Below are 22,203 nucleotides of genomic sequence, written 5' to 3' on the forward strand. Positions count from 1 at the left end.
AATACCTAATAAAAGTCTTTAAAGCTTTATATTTTTTAATAGTAATATAGATTATAAAAGACTTAACCTTAGTATTATAATAATAAGATTATAAGATTAAAATTATATATATAGTTATTATAGTAAGGCTAAAATTATAAAAATTACTTATTTTAAAGGTCTAGTAAAGAAAATATCTTTAGGTATATAATTTAACTAAATAATATTTAGAAATATTATTAAAATCTTTAGTTTAAAGTAGTAAAAATTATAGAATTATAACTAGGTAGGGTAAAGGCTTATCTTACGATTTTATCCTTATCTTATAATTTTACTGCCTACTCTTTAAGTAAGGCTCCCTTTTGATTAGATCCACGAGTAAGTAAATTGTACTAAAACGCTCAAATCTCACTGACATCAGCAGCCGTCCCGTCCCGCATTGAACCTTTATATGTTAACAAAAGCCTTTATCCAACAGAAAGCAAAAATAAACAAACCTGAATGGCTAATGATTATTCATTAGCTCAGCAACTGTAGAGTTCAAAAATCCCCTTCTTTTTTGTCTTTCTCTTCTCTTCCTTTCTCCCCGTCCCTAGTCCGTCAAGCACGCCTCAAAGACAACCACTCAGCCCATCAACCATATCTCAGCATCATTACCAGGGCAACACATAGCCTTACTTCGCCTTTATCTACCTCAATAACTACGCATTTCCGTCTTTCTCTGCAGCGGTAAGTTACAAACGCGCAGCTACCGCTACCTTTGTCTTGTCACTAATTCCTCCCTAGCACAATAAAATGAACTTCTCAACCACTGCCAACTCGCCTGCTGGCGGCCCCTCTACTGGCGAGACAGCTATTACCCCCGAATTCTTGGATGAAGCGAAGCGCAAGGTGCTGCAAATGCTGGATGAGCACACCCGCCGTCCGAACCCAGAACGTGATGCTCTGGTCCTCAAAGGTCAGGTCATGACGTCCTGGGGACTTCGCCATGATCTCGAAATGAGCTTAAAGGAGAAACCAATGCTGGACCTCATCTTTGCCAAAGCCCGCAAACTGTGCACCAAGACCTCGGAGAAGCTCTCTCACCTTGCCAGAGGGTCAAAACTGCCTGAGATAACCGAGGAACAGGAAACCGGAGAAATAACCGCGGAGAACTTCGAGAAGAAGTGTAATGAGGCAGCCAAGATATTCGAAAGATTGCTGAAGGAGGAGCAAGAGTTTCGCGCCGGGCTGCGTGAAGTGTCTCCCTCTTGTGTGGTGGATGAGGATAAGCGGGCTGTCCGTGGCATGGGATCTTCATGTGACGGGGAAGTTACTGACTGTCACGAGCAAGGTCGTGGTGACCTCGAGGAGGATGTCGAGATGACCGCGGCCTCTTTGGGGAAGTAAGAGGCGCATACTATCCTGCCATCCTGTCATGAAGTCGGCGTTTTTCTTTGATTTAGCTATCAGAAACATAAGAAACTACACAAGTCGGAAGGGTACACCAATAATAGCTAACTACTTTCTTGTTCTTTAGAATCTTAGGAAATATCTCTACCTTTACCAGAATTACAGGAAATTCGGGTACAACAATCATGAGCAAAGCTTCTTCAAGACAGACCGACTATACGATGTGTGATGACGCCTCCGTGTATACCGTTCCTACATAAGGAGATGATCTGCACGTCTTTCACATCCGTCAACTGCTTGAGGCTCATCCCTACAGTGTTGTTTGGTGCACGGCTGCCAACTTGACCGCTTGATGCTTCATGTTCGGCGTTCTTCAAGTCATCTCCCAATAGAGCGAAGAAGTGAAAGCAGCACCTGTTATTGACATGGCAAAGCACCGATGTGGCCGGTGCAGGACAATATCCTAGCAATATCTGGTCCCTTTACGACTACCGCGAGTGTGAAATGAGGCTATGTATCCCTGCTTCTTGTCATATAGCTGTAGTCAGTGTCTATTCCCCCCCCCCCAAAAAAAAGGCCACCCTTCTCATATCACCGTAAAGGTGCCTCCCGCACTGCAGCGATACGGAGCAATGCATTGATAGGTATCCCATATTTCCTAGTAGCTCCGACCGAGATAGCCAAGGTGAGCAAGGGATCCAAAGATGATACAGGAATTGATCATTCAGCGGTCAGCTTATTGAGTCTCCTGTTAAAATGGTCTCAATGCTGCGCTAGAACATTCTATATCTCTTCTCTTTGGACTAGTAGTTTTACCTCCTCGGCTAGGCATCCTCATGAACCCGTATCGGTAATCTCCTCCCACCTTGCCAAATCATGACCAGCAACATGGAGCCTACCATCACCAGCACTCAAATCGCCGCTGACTACATCCGTTCCTCCTCTAGAGCTCGCCATGCTGGATCCCGCCGACAGTTACGTGTCACTACCGTCGGCTATGATCGAGATGGATGGTACGGAAAGGAAAGAAGATCGTGGTCGATATCTGGGTCAGTCTAGGTAAAGCATACCTGGAGTAACTGACATAGGGCAGGTGGAGATCAAGGAGTAATACACCGGCCAAGCAGATAGAAGTCTAGCTATAATAGAGCAACAGATACTATTAACAGTCTTATGGTACAATACTGACCAGTAAGGGCAGGCTTTCTATAACGCTCCAGGCTCCAATATAATCTACAATAAATCATGGACCAGCGAATGATGCACTAGTACAAGAAAATCGGCAAGGTATATAATATATCAAAGCTATGTTGCATAAGCCATCGACAATGTAATCAGCACAACAGCCCAACGGATCATCTCATATCATAGTACCAGAGTAGTTAGGAAACGCCAAGGTTCAGGAATCACTATCCTCTGGAACAAAGGTCTGGAAGGACTCGTGCTGCCGCGATCCAGTGCAGCCAAGTTCCTTGCCCCCGTCTGCCGCTGTATTGCCTCCAAACCTGGCTTCTGTATTACTTACACCTCACCAACAGTACACTAGACGATATGAGAATATCCAAGACAATCACTGAGCTGCTTCAGTGGATGTAGTTACTGGTGTCTTTGGCTTTTGTTGTTACCGAGAGATTCAGCGGAACATTCCCGGGCGCTCTACTTTCACTTACAACGCGGCATTTATCTGGTAGCCTGCGAATCACACGAAGGTAGTAAGCTCCATCACAGTGACAGGAAAGAAAGAATTGTAGACAAAGACTCCCGGTGCTTCTTTGTCAGATCTCAATTGGCGGCGAGCACGCCCACTTCATCTACTCAGCCAGCGTTGGCTTGTAGGTCCAAATCGAAGACATCTGCTTCCACAGGCGTGTTTGAGTAGACAGGGGAAGAGATAGTGCTTCGACCTGATAAGAATTGCAAAAGACATTTTGATCTGGCGCAAGAGTATACCGTCCTCGATCCACTTCAGGAAAGCCACGACAGTCTCCAATAAGGCTTGAACAGCACGCGAGTCCGTCCAAGAAAGGTGCCTGGCATGTTACGTCGGATGTTCCAGATGGCGAGCGGAGGACATCTGCGAATAGTGGCATCGCTTTGAAGAGCCTTGATAGCCCACCTACAAGTTACGCCGATAGCCGCTAGACAGACAGAGAGAAAGATGAAACAAGTTGGACAGCAGTGGGGATGAGAGCACCGGAGTTGGCACCTATCTCCTTGTGTGCGGTCGCCTAAATGGTCCTTGAGGTCCGCCCCTATCCTAGCCCAACTATCCTTTGCATGTAATGGTTGTTGTTGTTGTTGACGTTGCATCTATGCTGAGGTAAGATGGCTCACTTAATACACATATGTCGGTGCCTGGTAGCCATGCTAAACACGCTGGAAGTTGCTCTTCAGAGCTTCATTCGCACTACTCGTTATCCTCGAGCATAAATCGTGTCTCTTTGGCATTAACACGGGCTATTAAGCTTAAGCCAATGCATCTCACTGGTCTTTTGAAACCGGGTAGCGTTGATCAAGTACACCAGCGGACTATGGGTTGACGCAGGTCTCGCGGTCGAGGATTTATCGAGTCGGCGTGGGCGACACTAAGAAGCAATGTTCGGTGGCGATGGTGGCCATATGCCGCATGTAATAAGTTCCCTGCACGCAATGTCGTAGTTTTACATTCCCGGTTTCCCTAAGAAAGTCAGCTGGCTTTATCTACACTGATTATCTTCGTCGAGCCTTCGTGGCATGTGCAAATGCGAGGCTCGGTGAGAGAGATATTCACTGGAGCGGTATACACCGAGGCCTCGTATTGAGGTGACCTACTTATAATTCCAACTGCAATTCCTTACAGACAGCTCTGATGCTTGGAGCCTCCGGGATCAGCTTGAGTGTGCGTTTCAGGCATTTCAGTTCCGACTCGGAATACCACGCAACTTCAATCCCGGTTTCATGTAGCGGCGATTGACGTTCCTCCGAACACAGCATACTGAGGAGGGCCCTGAATGTAGACATCTATCCTCCAGGCCATACGCCAATGCCATATCCAGCCTTCTAAATCTCCTCCGCGCTAAGGCTGGCAGCAAGTGCAGTGCTTGGACGGTAAGTCTCGCGACTGATGTATGTCTCTTGGGAAAACCGGTCTATGCCTGTACGACCTTGGGCTTTTTTTTGGCAGTGGCTATCTAGCGATTGTTTTTCGATTGTTTTTCGTCGGTTTGCCATTTTTGCGCTTGTCTTTATCTTCATTCGAGTCATTGGTTTTGTTGCCCTGGGTTCAGGTCTCGGAAACGACTGCACAGTTGATTGTGTGACTGAGCTTCTGCTTAGCCTGATCCGCGGATGCCGGAGAAGAGGTGAGTTCGGTTCCGAATAACCACGCCTGGAGAACGAAAAATAGGCATGACAGTGCAGAATAGATAGTTTGCAGAAAATAAATCAATATTAAGACAGTTCTCAGCTTAGTATTGAAGTAGCAAGTATGTGAGCGATGAGGAGAATGCGCGCGATAGCGGCACCAATGGTCAATGTTGGCTTCTGGACGTCCTAAATCTTCACGAAAATTTAAATCGGTCAGACCTTTTTCGTAGAACTTGCTAGATTCACGACTACACAAAGATCTCACATATCAGCACTATTTTGAGATCGGGTAGCTCAAAACCTTGAGAAACATCATGCACAGGAATTGAAGATGTTGAAGTGAGAAATCTCTGGGTGCAGTGCATCGCAATCCAACTAACGTTAAACGCTGACGGGTTGGCGCTCGTGGTCTCTTCTTCAGTGGGGTACAGAGCACTTCCACTAAACCTGATTACCCCAGGATCAAGCCAATTGGGCGATCATTTCAGCAGGCCAAATCATCAGGTTCCATAAGCAACAACTTTTAGCTTTTAACGAAAATTATGTAATAATCCTGAACGCTTGGGACCTTCGACACTAAGAGAATTTATATCACCTCGAAAAGGAAACAAATTGACATACTTAAGAAGATTAGTAAGATATGTATCTTCTTGGCGTGTTTGGGACGGGTTGGAGGCCTGAAATTTACAGACATGACAGTAGAGGTCGAGTCGTGTGATCGGTACTGGATTACCAGCTACAAGGGCGGCGGCCTTTTGCTAGTACAGACCAGTCACGAGATGTTTTTTTATACAGAAGTTGCATTTATAACGGTGCTTGTCGAGGGCTTTGTTACGTTGCACTTGTAAGCATCTGGCATGCTCACCTTCGCTCTCGTTGCTGATGTAGACGCGATTTTTCACTCTCTTTCGATCCACTCAGGCGGTTGATGTCTTTGCGGGTAAATTGTCATGAGGTAGCGCATTTTTGTCAATGATAGGTGTTCAATAAGGGCGAAATGCGGGCATAGTCCGCCATAAGCAAGTCGTAGGAAATCCCACGGGCAAAGGCGAGGCCTGTGGTTGCTTTAGGGCTTGTGAACCTCGATAAAGTAGAGGGTTACACGGGCGGAAGGAAATGTGCTCATCAGAGCTCGGCGCCTCTCGCATGGTATATGAGACTCTTGATCTGCATCTTCCACTATCATCTTCAATACCAGTTGCCAACCTAACACGCAACCACCAAGTCAAATCTGTCACCTCCCAATCTCCGACCCGCCGAAAGCCCAATCGCAATCCTACCACCGCCGCAGCGCCCGCCCCCAAACAAACCTCTTAACCCATTGACATGCCCTTACAAATCAGCGAAATCGAAGCAAACTCCTTTCTCCTGCCACACAGACCACCCTTAGCCAGACTTACCCACGTAATATTCTTCGCTCTCAATTCCTGTCCTACTTGGATCAATAGCAACGTCCCAACTCCGCCACATAGTGTTCCCAAAGATCCTCTGCCAAACACTGGTGCTCATCTGGCGAATTCACGTCGTAACCTCAAAGGTGACATTCCGGGCCTTTTGCTAGGCAGACCAGGAGACGAGGCCCTAGAAGCAAGTATGGCTACCGAGAAACGTTGACGCCGCTGCCGACGCGATCTGCCGCATGCCACTATTACAACATTGATCTGCTCAACCATGAGTTACCACGATCGTGGCCGCGTACGACGATTCCAATCATTCAAGCGACAATCAAGATCATGGGTACAAGCGATGAATTCGATTGCTCAAGCGCCACGGCCGTAAGCGATATCCAAATATAACCGTACATGGCGAGCCCGATTATTCGAGGAACGACAATACTTTTACTATATCAAGTGCTCAGCGGCGTACTATACAGGCGAGGCTCTGGAACGGTCAGCAAAATAGCCAATCTAGTCTGGAACTTTGGCTCCCCGTTGCATCCAGCCACCAGAACCTAAAGTCAATACCTTGTCCCAGGAAGAATCTATACCCTATGGTGAGCGCCCCAGAGCTTGGTCCTCACTTCGCTACACAATAGAGACCACCAACCCGTACAGGCCCGTACTTATGATACAGAAGCATCCAAGTTCAGTCTTTATTGAGGTGTCTGGCCGCATTCGAGTCCATCATGTTCAGATGCCAATGTTTATAGCACAATGGAACTCACAAAGTTACAAAGTAAACGACGCGCCACGGGAGCCAGCGCAACCATTCACTTGTCGTCACTTGTGATAGCTTAAGAGGTTCTTTTGGCTGTACCGCCCTGACCGACAAGCCGCTGGCACTACCAGTTTACCATTGCCGCAGGAACATCCTTGAGTATCGAGCTCTTCCAATGTGACAGTTTCTTGACCAACATCGCCGGGGTAGCCTGGATCCCGAAGCACCTGACCAAGTCTGCCTTCGTCCCCCGAGCTCAGTGGAGAAAGCTGAACATGCTGAGTTGTATATATGCCGCAAGCTTTGCTCACGATGATTACCCTTACCACCGACGCGCGCATTCGAACCCCTATCGCCGCCACGGAGTCAACCTCGAATCCCGCAACTTCTCAAGCAGTACCGCAGCAGGATCACGAGACTCTGCGGCGCCTGGTCGGCAATGCTTCTCATGTAAGCTCGCAAGATGCTCAAGTTTGATTCGAGTGGGCTCAGAGCAAGAGACCGTGGATTGAAGAGAATAATGAAGTTTGTATATAGACAGTCACAACACTAGCCACGACCTCGCATGGACTGCGATCCTGGCAGTCAGTACTGGTCAGTTCGGGACTTTTCTACTGGAGGATAACGAGCATTGCCCCGCCACGCTGTCACTATCAAGGTCATTGTAGTGTACCCGTGGGATCGGGTTGGCGATCTCTTTCCTCTGCATTGGCCCGACTATTTTACATCGCTTACAGATCTTTTGTTGCGATCGCTACCCCCATTAGCGAAACTGCATCTCAGGCATCAATGCTAGCCAACTCGACTATCTTCCCTAGTTGAGATGGTTGAGAAATCATATGTGGAAGTCAAGGGCACACCGTTACTGTTTCCAATCGCTTGATGTCCCACCGATTGATGGCGAGATCATATTGCAGAACTCCTCACACGAGCGAAGCTTTCTGCCCGAAGATCGCCGAGCTCCAAGGCTCGACTACAGCGCTTGTCATGATAAAGAAGCCGACGAAACGGAAACTTTACACCATAGAGCAAGAACTCTTCCTTTGGATCATACGTTTGGTAGTGGGCTACATATTGGGATGCCAACTGCGCGAACGAAGCTGTACTGCTATCCTGGATATTAGAACCCTTCGAGAAACATCGGCCTTTGTCATCACTTCCACTACGGCATGCCAATGAACAATCTCCCTGGCATAGTCAACGTGCTCGCCATTTCCAAGAAAGAAGGCAGATGGGTCTGAGACTTCTGCGCTGAATGCGAGGTACGCAACACGTTCAAACTACCATATACTCTGGCACCTCATCTTCACCGCCGCCACAACCTCAGAACTCCCGAGTAATCGTGTGTTTTTGCTAGGACACTTGACTAATTTTTCCATTACTGGTCTTTGACGGGGGTTACGGCCATATTTCAGGTTCCTTGGCGATAGCCTGTTTTAACAAGTTTACAATGAAACTGGTCACGACATGGCTCGCATCAATTTCAACAAATGAATATCGGTTGATATGTGCGAACTTGAACTTACATCCTCCCAACAGAGAAGATGTGTTGAAAGGCACTCTCTTACAGATGCCTGAGAGCCAGCTTGATGATGGGACTAGGTCAAAGCGGTGGACCATGAGTTTGCTCAGGATCGAGCATATTGGAACCTCGTATATTCTGAGGGACATCACAGTCTTAGGAACTCAAGGCGATGAGAATGGTGTATCTGCCCGGTGGGACTTTGGCGAGGATTAGGCAATGTTCACCTGTTGAAGACCGATTTTAGAGGGATCAGTGTCCTCCATACCTGTGCACGATGTTTACGGGCTTTTGGGATACCCTCATCGTCCTTTTCATCTTCTTTTCTGAGACTAGTCATTTAATAACCGGGGACCCCCATCCCTGCCCCCTAAAGGTTGAGCGCGCTGTTACCAGAGTGCCGTCCAGAGCCATGAGCCCAAAGTCAGTGAGCGAGATTGCCGATACAAGACAACCTTAGAGTACACTTTGACCAATAAAAGTCAATACGTTCAATTGACTCATTTGACTGATGCCCAGATAACTAAGCTTAATGGAAGACATTGATATATCTCAGCTTGTCGATGGGAGAGATCCCAGTGCAAACCCTCTGCCATTGTTTTGCAGCACAATCGAGGAAGCAGACTGCTCCAGTAAGCATAACCACATTACTAAAAATAAGTGTTGGGTCTGAACATTTAGCTATATTTCGATTCTGGGTAAATTAGACTAGAACGCTTTTTCAGTTGGCTTCTGACACGATGAGTACGGTTGATTTGTTCACTGACTCCAGACTGAAAAGGCAAGGTTGATCATAAAGATCCACTCGCCTAGCGATTAGCTTCACAACACTGACCCAATTGGAAAACCATCTTGATCCGAAATAGGTAGTGGAACTGTGAGGCTAGAGCTGAAACAGGTAGATCAAGTCAAGGGATACCGGGGCGAAAGATCCACTGACTTGGGGGCCAAGGTTACCTTCAAAAGACCACCTTGATAAAGGGTATGAGAATAAACTTGGTAAAAGGTATCCCAAACTCATACTAAGTTATCTAAGCCTTTTACCATTTGGGATTGAGGCTATCCGTTTCTTTCCTCCCCCTAGTATCTCTAATCGTGGGATCAATGTTATTATTACGCCTTGATATAGTGTACAGGATATCTATGAAACCTAAGAACTCAAGAACAATCGCCCCGACTCGCCACTTGAGCAAGTTTCTTGCGAGGCTCAAAAGTCATGTTCCCAAGATTCTTGGGGGGCTTGTAAGTTCCGTCGCCACGATCCTCCTTATCATTCGCATTATCTGCCTCATCGGAGTATTGCTAATCATCCTCTTCCGCCATCCGGTCTTCTGAGCTTTCTGAATAGCGTCGCTTGTGAACAACGCGGCTTGAGGGCTCGGGCACCTCCTCTCGTTCTTCTATCAGTTTAAACTGTTCGGCCATGGCCAACATGTCTGACATGTCGCGGTATGGAATCGAGAAGGCGGTGTTGGGGCAATCTTGACATAGATTGTCAGGCGCAAAGTCATGAAGGCGTAATGTCAAGGTACCGTTGACAGGGTTCTTTTTGGCGTCTCGAAAGGGCTAAAAGGGTCAGCTTGTTCCTTTCATGTACGGTATGGGTGTTGAAAGATTTACCTGTGCCTGAACAACTCGCTCAATGTCCATGTCGACCCCATCACTATTCTGTGCTGGGCTGAAGGTGGGCTTCCATACTGATATGGTGGACTCTTTGTCTTTATTGAGATCAATGCCAAGAACCACTTTGATCTGACCATCGGTATGATAGATGTACCGTCTGGCAACCCGCCGCAAACCCTTTGCGTCTTGAGTCAATGCAACCTCAAGAACTACACCCGGGTATCGGGCTCCGATGTGGCGAAACTGCGAATCTGGTTGTTGTTCCCATTTGTCATCGCCATCAATTAGAATAACATTAGAGGTCAAGCCATTCTGGATGCTCTGAGTGAAGGCGCGAGCTCGTCGGTTCTGGCGTCCGATTCCGCGAATTTTATTCATGACAGCGCTTCCAAGAAACGAAACAAAGAAATCGTGGACCGTGGAAGGCATGCGAAAGGTGATAAGTTGACGTCGAGGGTTATAATCGAAGCGTCGAAACCTTGTCTGGATCTTGTCGTGGAGGCGGGTGTAATCAGTCTTGCTCAGGTGGAATTCCGTCAGCGGCGAGTAGTCACCAGTCTCACACTTGCGCTTGAACTCGATGAGGCTTTGGGGTAGTTCATCAGCGGTAGCGTTCGAGGCCCGTTTGCGTTCGTCAGAGGCGGGATGCGAAAGATGTGCCTCTGGTAGCGATTCAGGTGATGGATAATGCGTATTGTTCATGCTTGGAATGTATACGTGTGGGAAAGCGATGCGATGCGATGTGATGATGGTGATGGTGGGTTTGGATTGAATGATGATGGTGGGTTGCGTTGAGAAGTGGGTCGCTAGAGCCTTATCTTATCAGTCAGTACCTTGCTCTACTAGAGCCCTCTGCCTCGTTGAAGAGAAAATTAGCGATAGTTAACTCTGCTCTGACCGAGGCTCTATCGCCATCTCTCTATTCAATAACGCGTTCAATCTTGTTCTTGACCTATAGGCAATGCAGATACGTTTGGACTTATATATCGCATCGCCATGATGCTCCGCTTCTCGTGGCTGTTTGGGTGGCTGACCGGATGCTCTTTAGGCTGGCAGTCCTCGCCTCGTGTGGTTGCTCTGGGAGGCATACCTCATTTTGAACCACGATGGGTGACTTTAGATTGCCATCTTGTACAGTCCTCCGTTGGAAACGCAGTGGCTTGCAATGATTTTCTTTGCCCATGCCATATCGCTGTTCTTGGATTAGATGTCCGTGATGGGCGCACCATCAACGACCTTGCAGACAGCCACAACTATGAGTGCTGGGTCGAAGAGGTGACTGCTAAAGTATGGTGCAACGTCAAAGAGGATATAAACGCTGTTGAGCTGAAGGAGGACAATGGTGCAACGGCCAAAGTTGAGGAACAGAGAAAGGACGCTGAAGTTGAAGTTGGTCCCAAGACTTGTATCGGTCACGCTCGGCCTTACTCAAGGGCCGCACTATCCTACGAGTCATAGTTATGATCAGATAACCGAGGTATTCAATGGTGGGCAGAACGAGCTCAATAAAGACAAGCTGAAATGCTAGATTGGGATGCCGTCAGACCAGGCCGGCTCGTGTGAGGAGTTTGTCGCGGTAGAGAGAAACAAAGTATAAGAGTTCATGGCTCAACGATTGCCGTGCAAGTCAGACAAATAAGATACCGCAAGCAAATCTACCAGAAGGGCATCCTGGTTATGAAGATACGACCACTGCCAGGTTTGTTGATTCGGGGCTAGACGGAACCGCTGTTCCTCAGAAGTCCTGTCTTCTCTGCCAGGGCTTGGATATTTCTCGCCTTCGTTCTCGTGGTGCTGGACTGGTCTTGACCGAATCTCAGACATGGGGCAGGGTGACATCTGACGGTGGAAGAGTAAACTAGGCTTTGAACTAGAGTTGTCACACGGCGCTAGGCTCGGTAGTTGAGCAACAAGGATGATGGAGCATATCTACAGGGAAGTGTTCGCTACGAGAGGAAGATGAGTCGAAACGTGGGCACGAAGTATCGGTCTGGTTTGGTCCTAATTTTGAGATGGTGAAATGCACATTCAATTGATAGCTATCTTGTGATGTTACCTGAGCTTGTAGGGAGGAGACGTTTCACTTGATGCAGGCGATGTCGCTACCGTGAGCTCAAGGGAACTGTTCTTGTGGGGAAGATTGCTTGTATATCGAGAACCAAGGCCTGTTAGACTGAAGCAGACCACTGAGTTGTCTGGTTGGCGATGTGCTGGTTGGGGGTCAAGCGGCGCTTGGTGGACGTTGTTTGGCCGACGGTGGGATGTTGGAGAGCTTTCCAAGAATGACTCGTCGTAGAGTTGGTAGGGAGGTCTATAGAGGAACCTGTGGGTGCAGAGACAAAGGCTGATGCGTAATTGTAGCAGATTCTCCTACATGGTCTTGTGACTCGTTACTAATGATTCAAGGCTTGTGTCACGATAGTGATGTAGCCAATCCCAGATGTGGGTGAAGACGCTAGCATGAGAAATGGAGAGTTCCCAGCTCTTCGTCGTAGTGGCAGTTTTGATGATGAGCAGGTAAAAACCTTGAGCTGTTGGCATGCAGCTTCGGTATCGGGACCCCCAGCTGGCGGTATCAAGTACGGGCGGCGACCCTTGATATGCTGAGCTTGTGTATCTGAGAATACACGCCGACGGAAGCGTCCTTTTTTTGTAATTTGTATAGGGGCGGCGGTGGAAGAGAGGGAATTGAGAGGAGGCAAGGAACTTGGATGAGGAGTGGCGTTGTCGATAAGGTTCTCAACGGTTCAGCTACCGAACACATTAGCTCCGAGAATAGTTGGGGCTGATGTGCCTTACCAAGAAGGTGCTGCCCTAGCTCGTCACAGAAGCCAGCATGAGCAAGGCAGATAACCGTTGGAGTCGATGACGATACTCTCGCGCCGGTTGAAAGATTGCTGGTATGCGGAGAAGGAGATGTCGGTGCTCGGAGTAATGAACCTGCAACAGAGTTAGCCAAAGAGAAGAGCGTCAACGCACCTGGTTCAACACAGCGCACACAACACAGCGGACCAAAGATCAAACCAGTTACTGCACCAACCGGCAACCTGTTGACTCCCGAATCACAGCCGGCAAGTTGATCAAACGTCAGGCCCCCGAATCACAGCCGGCGGGCGCTGAACCAGGTCCCGTCTACAGTGCCCCGGTTGTTCCAAGAAAGGAGGCATCGCGCTCGTTTGATGGGGTACAAGTCGGAATTTTATACCGGCCTGTAGTGGTGGTTTACCGGGTCTTTGGACTTGTACTGTGTGCTTGTGAAGGGGAAGAAGATTTGGTGGGGGATGGAGAGGAGAGTTGGAGATGGAGGGGGAGAGAAGAGGGGCACGAAGATGATGCGCGTTGCGGGGCAGTTGGAGAGCGCGTGATCACGTGATGAACGCGAAATCGCTTGCCAGTGTCAAATTGGTGCTGCTTCAAGTCGCTAAATTTAGAACAGCCCCTCGGCGAATCCTCCATCCCGAGCCGATGCGATGGGTGTTATTGCTGCCTACGAGGTTGAATCAATTCAATGACCGACTTGCTCGCGTTCAAGTCAACGTAATCTCATTCATTCCCATTTCTCCCAGAACAACACCCCTCGTTCTGAACGACTGAACAAATATGTCAGAAATAAATCCTCAAATCTCTACGGCTGCCGTCGTCGCCTGGCGAAGTCGCGATACCCTAAAGTACCTGGCCGAGCCTGATCCCAAACGAAGAAACTTGACATTCAGGACACGATCCGACAAGAATTCCTCCTTCTTCGAGATCTGCATACCTATCTATCTCAAGCGCACCGAAAACAAAAACACTCAGCCCTCATCGCTTATTTTGAGTATCCCGCTCTCCACCATCGACACCTTTTCATGTCAAGTCCTCGCACCAGTCCCTCAGCCCGTGAGGAACAAACTCATTTCTCAGGTCCTTGGTCTCGATTTCAAGCTCAATGAGCATGTCATTGTTCTTACTCCTCTCCAAACGAAAGAACAGCCGATGCAAGGCCGCACGCAGTCTGGCGTGGTTCTTGACAATATTCGTGAAATATCACAAATGGCATCTCTATCGGTTTATATCGATTACAGTGCTTCGTGTGAAGCTCAACTGAATTCCATCCGCAACGCACTGAATGAGGGCCGCTACCGATCCGCTTGCAACAGACAGCTTGACCTGCAGAGCCTTTATAACGGCCAAGGTGCTCAAATTGCTCGTTTTTCTACTGAGTCAGAACAGCTGCCTCGCACCCAGCTCGAACAGCTGCCCGCTTACGATGAGGTTGCATCATCCTCCTCGAACACAGCAGCACAAAAGAGAAAACGGCCTCGCGTTGAGCCACACGGCCAGGAGAGCGAAAGGACCCCATTGGAGGCTGAGAGTCTTCAAGCCCTGAATGAAAGGATGGCTGCCTTCGAGTTGCGGCAAACTTCGTAGGAGGAGAAGCTGGGCAAGGAGAGTCAAAAGACGCAAGAGTTGCAGGAAAGAGTGGGTATACTGGAAAAGGAAAAGATGCGACTCGAGCAACTCCGTATGCGAAATCAAGGACAAGATTCAGAGCCTGCATCGCCAGGCCAGACGGTGGAAGCGAGAATCGAGACAGCAGAAAAGGAGATCAAGGCCGTAAAAAGGAGAATAAGCACAGCAGAAAGGGAGACCGAAGCCCTGCAAAAACGAACCGACGAAATAGACCCCGAAGGCTATGACGCAAAGCTTTTGGAGGTACAACAGGAGCTAATTGAGGTCGATGACAAGTGCTCAGGCATCGAAAATACCATGGTGACTCGAGAGAACTTGGAAGATTTCGGAGAGGACATTAGACAAACTATCGGGAAAAGAATAATGGGTAATGATCATTGATGATGAACTTTACAGGAGGAACGTATAGTTGGGTATATTGGCCAGGTCGTTGGGTAGGCTTTTTATGTATGTTAGAGACTCGTCTGTAGACAAAATTGAACCAAGGCCCGCCACAAAGAGCGATAGTGTCATCAACAGAATAAAATATCATCAACGTGAGCCACACAGAACTTGAGAAAGACATGTGTGAAAAAGGATACTAGGGATAGATTCCCAGGTCCTGATTCAAGGGCCGATAAGGAGAAGGGATGGTGATTTAAATGAGGAACCAAGACGTTGGTGTCGAAATCTTGGAACGACCCATTTATCAACGACGCCCTCTCTGGTTGAGTCATAACGCCAGATAAAGGCAACCGTTGATTTCGCTCTCTGCGGCTACATCTGTTGGAAATTTATCTTACATACTGTCTCACCAATCTTGCCAAGAGTGATGTGGCCAATCAGCTTCTTCGGAGCGGCATCTTAGGAGGAAGACTGGCTGGTCAGCCTCTTTACTTGGAATGTATAAATAAATATCTGCGTAAAAAAGTATCTTCCCTTTGACTTGATTGAAGTTCCACTATGTTTTCTGTGCTAGTGAAAGAATAAGACTCTTTTTCATCTTGTCGGTTTTGTTCATTAGTCGGTGTTCAGAAACTTGTTACCGGTCACGATGTGTTGCCAAACATTCCCTAGCGCGCCGCCCACTATAATATTATTGCTCTTCCAGCAAAGAACACTGCTCCTCCGATGAATGCCCCCTAATTGCCACTGACGAAAGATAGCAAAACTTATTGTTGAATAAGCTGGCATACGCATCACAGACGGCGGGTCGTTTCTTGGCTGGCCGCTTTCTCTGAAATCATGTTCTTAAATTGTATTAATCTCAATCTACCTGTTGTGTTTGGTTTCTTTGTCGCGCCGCAATATAATATATCTGGTGAGATCCTCTTCTTAAGTCAGTCTGTCAATGCTTCTCCAGGCTGCAAACGTTTGGCGCAAAGAACCCTGAACTGTCAAGACTTAGTGGGGCGGCAGCTATTCATAGCCAATGAGTGACGTTAGCGCTCATACTCACACTGGCAATAGAAGTGATAGTGCCAGTGACAGAACTTCAGGTAGCACAATATTTGCCCAAGCACACATCTTTTCTTTTCCCTTCTCTTCTCTCCCTCTTCTCAACACAACGCCAGAAAGACCCTGGAAACATCACACACTGCAACCGGTATAAAATTCCGAAACCTACCCCTCAGGACGAGCGCGTCTGCCTCCTCTTGAGGAAGGATCGGGGAGTGAAGAAGGGACTCCCTCGCTTCCTCGCCGACTTGCTGGGAGGAGCAGGGCTTGTCAGTCGCCTGCTGTGTGACCAGATCTTTCTGTGCCTTCAGCTCCTTTGTTGGCTCGAGTTTGGGTGTTCAGTGTACGCCGACTTACTGGGTGCCTGAACATCCTCCGCCTCAACAAAGACTGATCTCTTCGACAATTATCTTTTTCATACTGGCAGGTAAATTTCTTCCCTTGGCATTGCTGACGCTTTCTTTTGGAGATATGTCATCTTCACAGTTATCTGACATCGAGGTCGAGGCCCCTACTCTCGAGTAGGAGTAGGAGGACGAGACACTTGTTACTTTTAAATAGGATCAGAGACCGAGATCATGTATCTAGATGAACCTCTCTCTGCATCTGCCGACAAGGCACTTAAGCTTGCCCCCAAGCTTGATGATCAAAATCAGCGAGGATTAATTGCCTTTGAGTTCCCTCTCTACCTTGAAGGCATGACATATCTATCCCACATTAGTCTTGCCCTCAATATCTACCATCTCTCTTCCTTTACCTTCTTACGCGGCCCGAGGGCGTCATAGAAAACCCAGCAGCTATTACAGGGCCCTATCACCGAGCTGAGCTTTCAACTCAAGATCAGCACTAGCCTCAACACCTTTATATCACACGAAACCAACGAACCCCTCATCCCGAGAGGAGCAAAGTCGGGTACAGTGCTCGACCTTGTCCGATTGTTGTCCGAAGCAATCGAGTTCAAGGCTTATATTCCGACGAACGACCCACCGGATTCTGTGCTACATCGCTTCATCAGCATTGTCGACAACCAACCCCAAATATCAAGCCTTGGCCGAACCGTTCCACCGATTCACTTCCAGGCAATCAAGCGAAAGCTCCTCCGTTCCATGATGAGGGACAGTCACCCCCCTCATACGAGGCCTCGAGTCACATGATACCTCGTAACGAGCCGACAACCAACGTCTCAGCCAAACGACGTTGTGTATCTCAAGACCCCGATGCTCCCTCAGATATCATCACCACGATGGAGGATTTACGTTTGCAGATTGTTGAGCTGAGGCAACGACAAAGAGACGAGCATGCCGGCATAACGAGCCTTAAATCTGACGTGGCGCAGCACAAGGCTAAAGCTCTTGTCATGGAAATGAAGCTTTGCGAGTTGGAGAAGGAGAGACAGAAGAACAACGAGAAGATTGTTAAGACAGACAAGATATCGAAGATACAAATGGAGATTTATCTGCTATTAACGAGAAGATTGAGATTGAAGACACGAATCTCCTCTAGGCACGAGAAGATCAGGAGGATTTGGCGGAGAAGCTGGATGCGATTGATGAATACAAGCGGAGCAGAAGAAGCAGTGTAAGGAATCTATAAGGAAGATCAGCGAAGATCTTCGCCGCGCCATGGCAGAGGGTTTGATGCAGGGTCTATATTGGGAACGAGTTTGTGGTTTTCTCCAATGTTATTATCAAGGTACGTTTCAAAATCCATGATCAGGCTCTTCTGATCCCACCAGATGCACCTTTGGTCAAGATCTCACCAACAGCGACGTTTTACATCGTGTCGCTAGTATGGCCAGAGTACATTTGCTCGAAGGAGGCGATTCCGAGATACCGACAATTGTCACTGTTCTTAGCGCCCCTGATAAAAACGTCCAAGGCGGCGACCGATAGACACGAAAGCGCCAAGCGGATCGCACTCTCCGGCATGGCATAGTCCCAACTGTCATGACAACTCTCCCTCCCGGCTCGCTGTGACGTGCGGCATCCATCACAAGCCTCGAGATTCCTATCCAAGCCTTCCCGCCTTGGCCTTCGTTCATCTCAGATGTATCTATCAGTAATCCTTTGCTCTTCGCCCAGCTAATACGTCCTTCGGACCCCATTTCGTATACGATTACTATACCACGCTACAGGTTTGGCTTCTACTCTGTGATGCAGATACAGAGGCCGGAAAGGTGCTCTGCTTAGTAGCTGAATTGATGGTAGAACATTACTTGCGACATCCCTAATGATCTTGCAATCAGCTGCCTCTTCTCGCCGTTGCTGTATGGTCATCTCAACGATATATAATTGGTGATTGTAGTAGCATATAGCCCATGTTTGCTTTGAGCGTTTTTGTTATTCCTTGGTCATGAGAGAATCTTGTGATCATCGAACCAGGTTCGCGATGGGACGTATTAACACTCCAAGAGACTTATCCGCCCGAAATTAGATCTACTTACGAGCTTGTAACGTGAACCGTGGACGAGGTCGAGTTTAAAACTGAAGTCGACCGGCACGATACACCCCGGCGTCATCTATACCAATATTCTTAATCCAAAGTAATAGCTATTTTCTTCTCGATATATTTTTGAGTCCAATATTTATCATGCGACAGGTCATAGGCCAATCTATCCCCGGCGAGGGGCTAATCCCGGTGGCCGTAGTATCAAGAGTATACTCCCGGAATCGCACAGCAGTCAATAGCGCAAGACTTGGAGCAGGTGGTCTCACTCACAACCAATTTGACGTTCAGGGAAGGCATATTACTCCAGAGAATATGAAGTTCAACAAGTCTAAGAGTCCTTTAGATTTGGTATCCACCATTGATAGCACTCCATCATCTGTCCTTTCTTGCAAGAGTCTGACAGTATCCCAAGACCAGATGCCCTCAATACAAATAGAATGTTTTACTCTTTTGGTTCATATATTGTTAGGCCTCCGGTACTCGCGTGTGTTCCTCCCCGCTGTCTTGATAGTCATACTCCTTCAAGGAGGGTAGACTGCTGTGCTGATGTTGAGACGATTGAGAACCATTTTTTGTTTTTGTTTTTCCTTCTTCCTCCCTTTGACGTATATCTCACTTTGAGACTGGTACCTAGCTCACTGTACATGCAGGTCGTTGAAGCTGGCACCTAATATCTACTCGTGGTACTCGTCGTAATCGAGTCCGAGTTCCTCAAGGGAAGACTAGTCGAATATGTCAGTCCTCGTTGCAAGGAAACGTTTAAAGTAAGAATCCTACGTTGAAATCGATCCATTCAACGGCCTTGAGAACAATCTTACGCTCTCCTTTTGGGAGGCGTCCACTTACGGGACACGGCTTTTCAGGGTTTGTGAGAGCTTGGGTTGCTGTCGCCCCTTGCTTTCTGGCTTTCTTTACTTGTCGACCATTCTGGAGCTGGAAGTTCTGCTGATAGGCCTCAGTGTAGGTAAAGACTGCATTGTGTGTTGGATCCTTACCGCTGTGCTCTATGTTTATACTAACTGGACTTTGGTTCCCACTCTTCGTCACTGGGTTGCTGACGCGGTTCCTCACTGCTGGTGTTCATCTTGATAATTGCTTTGATTGCGATCGTTACGGGTATGTTGATGTTGATGTTGATGTTGATGTTGATGTTGATGTTGATGTTGATGTTGATGTTGATGTTGATGTTGATGTTGATGTTGATGTTGATGTTGATGTTGATGTTGATGTTGATGTTGATGTTGATGTTGATGTTGATGTTGATGTTGATGTTGATGTTGATGTTGATGTTGATGTTGATGTTGATGTTGATGTTGATGTTGATGTTGATGTTGATGTTGATGTTGATGTTGATGTTGATGTTGATGTTGATGTTGATGTTGATGTTGATGTTGATGTTGATGTTGATGTTGATGTTGATGTTGATGTTGATGTTGATGTTGATGTTGATGTTGATGTTGATGTTGATGTTGATGTTGATGTTGATGTTGATGTTGATGTTGATGTTGATGTTGATGTTGATGTTGATGTTGATGTTGATGTTGATGTTGATGTTGATGTTGATGTTGATGTTGATGTTGATGTTGATGTTGATGTTGATGTTGATGTTGATGTTGATGTTGATGTTGATGTTGATGTTGATGTTGATGTTGATGTTGATGTTGATGTTGATGTTGATGATGATAATGGTGGTGATGATGATAATGATGGACAGATGAGTAGAAGTAGAGAGAGACCTGGGAAACCTGTCTGCGAGCTGCGGTATATAGGCGGTGTAGGCATTTTCACGAAAGCCTCGCTTCTTGAAGGGCTACGTAAGTGTTACAGAGACAACAAAGAGATCGGGGATGTGAACCCTGCTGCTTATCAAACGCAGTCTAGATTGGAAGGCGGCCATCAAGGGTTATTATAGGCAGACTATGTGAATATTGCATCTTTGTTCGGCGCTGAGACGTTGAAGACGTTTCATTACAGTTGGCTGTAAAGTCTGACTTGATGCTTTCTCAAATGTCGATTCTATACTTCCAATACTGTATTTCAGTTAGTGACAACAAATTAGCTGAGGCCAAGCTGCGCGGCTGTACTCCCATCCTGTCCGCTGTCTCTTATTCGAGATCAGCAATGGCGTATGGACTATTCAGCACGTAACAAGGTCGTATCTGCGTTTAGTGCCTTTCTAGAAGCCACAAGAGGCTATTCATTTTTGAATATAATGTATAGTATTTCTGAAATCGTCGGACTTCACCGACATCTACCCTACTCCATCCTCAACTTAATTTGGAACCCAAGACATGGATGCATGGGAAATTACTCGCTGTCCATTGGTTCTTTGAGCGAAATATCATTGCATCTGCTCCAACAATAGCTTGATTTGCTTTTGTAGAATGCACAGATGATCGACAACGAGATTCTAGAAATCACCTTACTCCCTTGAACTGAAGCTGGCGGTCAGATTGAGCTTATCAAGCTACCAAACCTGCGCCATCGATTCAGTCTGACCAACCAGAGAGTGCAAGATTTGTGGAAGCACTTAAAGCACAATGCTGGCAAAATCCTCAGCTTGCCTGCAGAGGTTGGTTCTTTCCGAACATGGCGAAGTGGTGGCGCATCCAGTTGGAACTGATGACATTACACCTACATCCCTGTTAACGTCGGTAATCTCAAGCTGAAGCACACTGTCAACCCATGCGACAAGCCCTTGATCAGATTGTCCCACTTTGAACGGACTATTGTAGGATTTGGATTATCATCTGGGATTGTGAAAGCGCGTCGGGGAAGGGCGATAGGCGCTCGCTTCAACAGTACATCATTAAGAAAAGACGGAAAATGGGACGAAGGCGCCATCGAAGATCAGGAGATTGTAATTATCGGGTCGACCATCAACAGAACACTATTAGTCGCTAAAGGCAAAAGTCAGCTGCAGCCCCCGCCTGGATAGCAGTCATAATTCCTCTATAAGAAGATCGAGGAAAACGTCCTCTTTCGGTAGAAGGTTCCCTCGTTTAGGAGTAAGGATGGCTTCAAGGAGAGACAAAGTAAGACGCACAAGACGAAGCATGGCAAAAACACCACCAAGTCAAGCTAGGCGGAGGCATCTGCCCCGGCGAGGATGGATGTTATCGTGGACTATGGATTTAAGCGTCCATATCCATAAGTGACATTCACCTCACACGAGACATAAAGGAAAGGCGGCGCGATTTGCTGCGAGATGTAGGGCTGTGGTCACAAAGCACCGTAATTGCCCCAACTCATAACGGAAGGAGTAAGATGGTGATGTGACTACGCTCACCGACGTCTAGTGATCATCGTGAAAAGCATGTCAACGTCGTCGTTCAAAATCGTATCTTCGGATCATGTTAAAGCCATCTCCCAAACGCTAATAGTCCTTCCTATTTCCAAGTCTTATACCTCTTCTGTTCTACTTGTAGATCTAACTAAAAGGGAGCCTTACTTAAAAAGTAAGTAGTAAAATTATAGAATAAGGGCAAAATCGTAAAATAAGCCTTTACCTTGCCTAGTTATAATTCTATAATTTTTATTACCTTAAACTAAAGATTTTAATAATATTTTTAAGTATTATTTAGTTAAATTATATACTTAAAGATATTTTCTTTACTAAACCTTTAAAATAAGTAATTTTTATAATTTTAGCCTTATTATAATAGCTATATATATAATTCTAATTTTATAATCTTATTACTATAATATTAAGTATAAGCCTTTTATAATTTACGCTACTACTAAGAGATATAAAGCTTTAAAGGCTTTTATTAATTATTATTTTAAGTTAATAAAGCTATTTAAAAAGCCTGCTTTTAGTAATAATAGTATTAGCTACTTAAGGAATTTTA

General features: G+C 46.8%; 8 protein-coding genes across 8 annotated transcripts; 6 read left to right on the forward strand and 2 right to left on the reverse strand.

The window, feature by feature from the left end:
* Positions 1–774: 774 nt before the first annotated feature.
* Positions 775–1,368, forward strand: FSUBG_13667 (uncharacterized protein; the record flags this gene model as incomplete). Its single annotated transcript, XM_036678582.1, has 1 exon — positions 775–1,368. One exon carries the CDS (start codon positions 775–777, stop codon positions 1,366–1,368), a length of 594 nt encoding a protein of 197 aa, XP_036530861.1.
* A 5,817-nt stretch (positions 1,369–7,185) lies between these two features.
* On the forward strand, positions 7,186–7,498 carry FSUBG_13668 (uncharacterized protein; the record flags this gene model as incomplete). The annotated part of the gene is made up of 2 exons (XM_036678583.1): positions 7,186–7,323; positions 7,427–7,498. The coding sequence occupies 2 exons, from the start codon at positions 7,186–7,188 to the stop codon at positions 7,496–7,498; spliced, it is 210 nt and encodes a 69-aa protein (XP_036530862.1).
* A 2,199-nt stretch (positions 7,499–9,697) lies between these two features.
* Positions 9,698–10,720, reverse strand: FSUBG_13669 (uncharacterized protein; the record flags this gene model as incomplete). Its single annotated transcript, XM_036678584.1, has 2 exons — positions 9,698–9,961; positions 10,016–10,720. The coding sequence occupies 2 exons, from the start codon at positions 10,718–10,720 to the stop codon at positions 9,698–9,700; spliced, it is 969 nt and encodes a 322-aa protein (XP_036530863.1).
* Positions 10,721–11,014: 294 nt separating this feature from the next.
* On the forward strand, positions 11,015–11,476 carry FSUBG_13670 (uncharacterized protein; the record flags this gene model as incomplete). Its single annotated transcript, XM_036678586.1, has 1 exon — positions 11,015–11,476. The coding sequence occupies one exon, from the start codon at positions 11,015–11,017 to the stop codon at positions 11,474–11,476; it is 462 nt and encodes a 153-aa protein (XP_036530864.1).
* Positions 11,477–13,618: 2,142 nt separating this feature from the next.
* Positions 13,619–14,425, forward strand: FSUBG_13671 (uncharacterized protein; the record flags this gene model as incomplete). The annotated part of the gene is made up of 1 exon (XM_036678587.1): positions 13,619–14,425. The coding sequence occupies one exon, from the start codon at positions 13,619–13,621 to the stop codon at positions 14,423–14,425; it is 807 nt and encodes a 268-aa protein (XP_036530865.1).
* Positions 14,426–14,500: 75 nt separating this feature from the next.
* FSUBG_13672 (uncharacterized protein) lies at positions 14,501–14,848 on the forward strand (the record flags this gene model as incomplete). The annotated part of the gene is made up of 1 exon (XM_036678588.1): positions 14,501–14,848. The coding sequence occupies one exon, from the start codon at positions 14,501–14,503 to the stop codon at positions 14,846–14,848; it is 348 nt and encodes a 115-aa protein (XP_036530866.1).
* Positions 14,849–17,054: 2,206 nt separating this feature from the next.
* Positions 17,055–17,796, forward strand: FSUBG_13673 (uncharacterized protein; the record flags this gene model as incomplete). The annotated part of the gene is made up of 2 exons (XM_036678589.1): positions 17,055–17,482; positions 17,640–17,796. The coding sequence occupies 2 exons, from the start codon at positions 17,055–17,057 to the stop codon at positions 17,794–17,796; spliced, it is 585 nt and encodes a 194-aa protein (XP_036530867.1).
* A 1,230-nt stretch (positions 17,797–19,026) lies between these two features.
* On the reverse strand, positions 19,027–20,321 carry FSUBG_13674 (uncharacterized protein; the record flags this gene model as incomplete). Its single annotated transcript, XM_036678590.1, has 4 exons — positions 19,027–19,074; positions 19,130–19,323; positions 19,373–20,162; positions 20,271–20,321. The coding sequence occupies 4 exons, from the start codon at positions 20,319–20,321 to the stop codon at positions 19,027–19,029; spliced, it is 1,083 nt and encodes a 360-aa protein (XP_036530868.1).
* Between the last annotated feature and the right edge of the window lie 1,882 nt (positions 20,322–22,203).

The sequence above is a fragment of the Fusarium subglutinans genome (assembly GCF_013396075.1).
Source record: "Fusarium subglutinans strain NRRL 66333 chromosome Unknown NRRL66333_c0000376, whole genome shotgun sequence".
Classification (NCBI taxonomy): domain Eukaryota; kingdom Fungi; phylum Ascomycota; class Sordariomycetes; order Hypocreales; family Nectriaceae; genus Fusarium; species Fusarium subglutinans.